Source organism: Pteropus vampyrus, unplaced genomic scaffold (genome assembly GCF_000151845.1).
Source record: "Pteropus vampyrus isolate Shadow unplaced genomic scaffold, Pvam_2.0 Scaffold74, whole genome shotgun sequence".
In the NCBI taxonomy this organism is placed as follows: Eukaryota; Metazoa; Chordata; class Mammalia; order Chiroptera; family Pteropodidae; genus Pteropus; species Pteropus vampyrus.
The window spans coordinates 610,280-615,530 of NW_011888855.1; the positions used below are offsets into that span (position 1 = coordinate 610,280).

Below are 5,251 nucleotides of genomic sequence, written 5' to 3' on the forward strand. Positions count from 1 at the left end.
AAGATATAATAATAAAGAATTATGTTTTTATTTAGGGGAAAAAAAAATGTCCTGAGTAGGTAAAGCCACAGAAAGTAGATTCGTGGTTGCCAGGGGCTAGAGGAGAGAAGAAATGGAGTGACTTTCGTTTTGTGGTGATAAAAATGTTCTGAAATTAAATCGTGGTAATGATTATACAACTCTGTAAATACACTAAAAAATATTGAACTGTACACATTAAAATGGTGTTTTTTAATGTGAATCATAGCTCAATTTAAAAAAAAAAGACATAAGAACCAGGGATTACCTCTGGTCAAATCTAAAATAATTTGAGCATTTAACTATATAACAACAGTAATGGATTACCCATTGAATAAAATAAGAATCTATGAGTGTGAATCGATAATAAATGAATAAATAAGGGAGAGGGGAAAACTTCTTCCTTATAGTTAGTTGAATGCCAAGTAATAAATACATAAGGAATGACAGAGCAGGAAAAATGACCCTGTCACCAAGTAGCCTCGGGATATCCTAGGCAGGCCCACAGAGGGACAGGAGTGGGACTCTCAAGAGGACAACCACCTACCCTGGCCAGCTCGGCCTGCAGCTGGCCCACATGGCCCAGCTCCTCAAGGCTCTGTTCGCAGTGCTCTCCATAGTCAGGAACTTCTGTAGGACCTTGTCCACCTGTCTCTCCACACTGGCACACTGCTCCATGGCGGCCTCTGCCTGGGGGCGGGAGGAGGATCCACTGTGTCAGGCCCCACCTGGGCCAGTGGGGACACAGTGGAAATTCCCAGCTCAACATATCTGTCCACAGCTCCATCATTGCCACTCAGGGTGCCAAGGGGAGGACAGGTTTTTTGAATCATGGTGAGAAAATTACTGTTTTCATATCTTTTCATTCTACAGTTCATCTCATTTTACTCAGAAGAGAGAGTAGGCCCCACAGAGCCCTGAGCAGACAATACTAACCAGAAACCCATACCTACACTGCCTAGTTTCATATTTTACATATTTTCATATATTCATTGGGGTCACCAGCTCTTCAGTTAGAGGACATGGTTTTCCATGACAGAAGCCATGGCAGCTGGTATTTGGAAACACAGAAAGGCTGGTATTTGGAAACACAACCTAAGGAACAACTGTCGATCATGTCGTCCCTATGGGCCTTGCCCACCGCCCCAGCCTCAGTCTCCACCACTGCTCACCCACAGACGGGCGACTTGTGTTGAGACAGCCAGAACCCTTACTCACTCACAGCTCTAGGCCCTGGTTCACGCTGCTCCCTCTCCCCAGGATGCCCTCCATCACCCCTCACCTCCTCATCCTTCTTGAGGCAGCTCTGAGGTCACCTACTTCAGCAGCTGTCCCTCACCCGCTCCCACCTGACCCCTCCTATTTGTTTTTTTTTTAAAGTATGATTTTTTAATGGTGGTCAAATATACATAAAATTTACCCTTTTAACCATTTTTAAGTGTCACTGAGTATACCTGCAATTGCCGTGTGACAACCACCACTACCATCCCAGAATTCTGTCATCTCCCCGAACAGCTCTGTCCTATGAAACAATGTGTGATGTCTGGTGAAACAAAATTGTCACTTCACATCTACACTGTCATCAGGCAGGTTTGGGAGGTCAGGAGTTCTCGCACCCGCCTGCTATCCGTGTCACTCAGATGGCCCATGTTTCTATTCAAACTTTCCCAAGAAAGCTTCATCCACAAGTCATGTGGCCCTCACTCGATGAGGACCCCAGTCAGCCCTCCTATGTCAGTTTTGATCACTGAGTGCTGATCTGTTTGAGGCCTTCCTCCCCCACAGGCCAGAACACCTCTCCTTGTAATAAGGGCCTCCTTCCGCTATACCATTGAAAGAAAGCTGACTTTTCTAATCCGTCTTTCCTACCCCTAAGGCCCCTTCCTAAGTCCCTCCCACTCCATTTGTTGGTGACAGAGTTCCCTCCCTATCCTTCCAGCCATTGGACTAGAAATAAGGGGGCTGTCAAACACTCAAACCCAGCCAGTTGTCTGTTCTCAAAGAAGGGTACAGAGTAACATTGCAAGAACCCTGTGCCCATGGAGACCATCGGGATTCTCCAGGTCCACCAGACTCTCAGCCCATTCCCGCCAATGCCATCAGTCCTGGTCTCATAATCTCGGCCCAGCCAGGGGACAAGTGACAGGAAAACGGCACCCAGAGCCTTGCAATGTGTTTGTGCCATCTCTCCTTATGGTTGATGCTATCACTCTAGTTTGTAATCGTGATGTCCAGAAGACATGCTCAACAAATATAGGCAGACCTCGGAGACATTGTGGATTTTGTTCCAGACCACTGCAATAAAGCGAATATCGCAATAAAGCGAGTCACACAATTTTTTTTCATTTCCCAGTGCATATAAAAGTTACATTTACACTATATAGTAGTCTGTTGAGTGTGCAATAGCATTATGTTTAAAAAAAAAAATATACACACCTTAATTAAAAATCTTTTATTGCTAAAAATGCTAACCAAAATCTGAGCCTTCAGTAAGTTGTGATCTTTTTGCTGATGGAAAGTTTTGCCTCAATGTCAACGAAAATGCAACATCTAGAAGCACAATAAAGTAAAGTGCAATAAAATGAGGTATGCCTGTACCCTATCTCTGGATATGAGCCATTATGGGCAAAATATAACAGGGACTCCTGTCTGCAATAATATGAAAACAATTATTATTATTGTAATTAATCGTTAACATTTCATAGGGGGTTATTATGTGTCAGCACTGTTCTAATGACTTTACATGCATTAACTAATTAATTGTTACAAAAACACTATAAGATAGGTACAATTATTAGAGCAACGTTACAGGTGAGAAAATGAGACACAGAGAGATTAAATAAGTCACCCAATGTCACGCAGCTGGGAAGTAGAGGACCTGGGAAGTGAAGCGGACAGTCTGGCTCCAGAGCCTCCTTTGAAGCGTGTTGCATCCCCGCACTCTCTGGACCAGCCTACCAGGCCACCATTTCACCAGGAAAAGAAAGTGGCCGATGTTTGTGGTTAAAACAAATGTACAGCAACAATGATGACAAGAAGCAGGAAAATTCACCACGAGCCAGTGAGGTGACCAACTAGGAAAGATGGCAGCACAAAAGAATGTTTGCCAAGAGTGTCTGGGAACCAGGATCACAATTTACCAAAAATAAACACAGCTCAAGAAAGGTCAGGACCTCACCACAGTCAAATAAGCTGGCCCTGTCAGACACCAGCTGACACCAGGACTATCAAAGGGAAGCCCAGGTCAGCATCTTGAAATTATAAATAAAGACTGAGGAAGGAGACGGGTACAAGGATTTTTATCCCAGTGCTGTGGCAGGGAGTGGGGATAGTCTTGGGGCCTCATCACTGGGGGAACTGATAAGTCAAAGAAGTAAAGTGTAGGGGGATGCACCTATGGAAACCCGGGTAGCATTTAGAAACCATATTCCAGATATACCATGGCAATGCCAATAACATGGTACTGAAGGGAAAAAAAGAAACAAAATGAACTCTAGGCAGAAGAGCATTTATATAAATTAAAAATATATGCATAAAACTAAGGACACTTGCAAATAAAAGAATATACACCAAACATATCAGAGTGGTTTCCTATGGTGGGGGGAAAAGGGAGGAATGGGGATAAAAGGGAATAAATAAATACAAAGGAGAAAAAGGCCCTGCATGGACCAATTCAATGTACAATGAACTGAGAAAACTCAATAAAAATTTAAATAATAAATGAACTGGGAAAACAGAACTGCTTGCAGGTATTCCATCTGAGAAGCACAGGAGGCTAATTCAGCCTGTCCAAGGTAAGCCACTCTGCATGAATCACAGTTGGTCATCGTCGCCAGGCTCAAGGATGGATGAGTGTGTGTTTCTCTTTGCCAAACTTCCTTATTTATCCAATGGAATTTCATGCCCATTGCCCAAGCCCTTCTCTCACATGTACCGGGGTGATCCCTCCAAAGCAAAACATCAGATCCTACCATCTCCTTACTTGACACTGCTATGGCTTGACATACAAGCTCTTTGTCACTGTACATTTGCTTCTTTGTACAAGCTGGTCCTATGTCCAGAGCGCCCTCTGCACTTCTCAGTATGAAGAACAAAAGATGCAGTTTAGTCATCAGCTCCCACAAAGTCCTCGATGAAATCTCCCTGCCTCCTTCTCTACTTCACAAACCTCTGTGGAGGATGCCCATACCACATCCTTCTGAGTCCTCAGCACTGTGGCACTGTAATTGCCTGTTCACACATCTGTCTTCCCCCTTAGACTGTGAGCTTCTCAGGCCTGGAATCCAGTTTCTCTTGTGCTTCCTCACTGCTCAATGCCCAGCCCAGGGCCAGGTCAACAGTGGGTGCTCGGTGAGCATTTGCTGATTAAACGGGGCATCTATTTCCTAACCCTTGGGCTAGGGGGCCTGAGCTCAAATCTGCATGGGTGGGCAGGAAGAGAAGTGAGTGAAATATTAAAAGCCCCCAAAGACATGCATTGGGCTTTTGTACCCAGTTTTCAGCATCTTGAAACAGGAGTACCTCTTCTGGGGCAAGGGAGAAGGGAAGTTTATGCAAATCACAGAAAGATCTCTTTTGCCTGACACAAAATTGGACAGCCTCCACTGACTCCAACTTCTGTACCCCCCACCTCTACCCATTCTCCACCCAACACACCACTCCTCTGCTTAAAAACCAATAAATTCCCAGTGTACTTAGAATAAAAGCAACCCTCCTTTTTTATGGTCTACAAGGCTCTATGTGAGTGAACTCCTAACCAACTCTCCAACCTCATCTCTTACCACTTTCCCCCTCACTCACCATACTCCAACCACACTAGCTTTCTTTCTCATCCTTTACTACATCGACTTTAGACTTTATTTCTGCCTCAGGGCCTTTGCACTAGCTGTTCCCTCTGCCTGGAACACTCTTCCAGATCTTCCCACGGCTGTCTACTTATTAAGGTTTCAATGCAAACTTAATCTCTTCAGAGAATCTCTCCTAGACCACTCTGTCCTACCCCCACACCAGTCACCACCATATCGCCCTGTTCCTTTTCTTCACTTCACATCTCTATTTGAAGTTTCGATCTTTTGTCATTAACCAAAACTGGAGAGAAGAAAAAGCTCACCATTTTCCCTGGAGAGCAGCCCCTACTGGGAGTTTCATCTGTTTAACGCAAATAACTGTCAAACTCCTACTCATTCTTCAAAAGATCCTGCTCGAATGCCCTGCCTGGCCCCTCGTCCGCACC

The 5,251-nt window shown here is 44.6% G+C and overlaps 1 protein-coding gene and 1 long non-coding RNA gene across 2 annotated transcripts in view; both read right to left on the reverse strand.

The window, feature by feature from the left end:
* Positions 1-696, reverse strand: part of RMND5B (required for meiotic nuclear division 5 homolog B) — an 8,468-nt gene extending 7,772 nt beyond the window's left edge. The window contains 1 exon segment of the mRNA XM_023532002.1: positions 585-696. Within this exon segment, the coding sequence (XP_023387770.1) occupies positions 585-696 (112 nt within the window).
* A 1,759-nt stretch (positions 697-2,455) lies between these two features.
* LOC111741132 lies at positions 2,456-5,245 on the reverse strand. Its single transcript, XR_002780888.1, has 2 exons — positions 2,867-5,245; positions 2,456-2,568 (listed from the first exon to the last, which is right to left on the reverse strand). It is a non-coding gene; the product is annotated as an uncharacterized LOC111741132 (long non-coding RNA).
* Between the last annotated feature and the right edge of the window lie 6 nt (positions 5,246-5,251).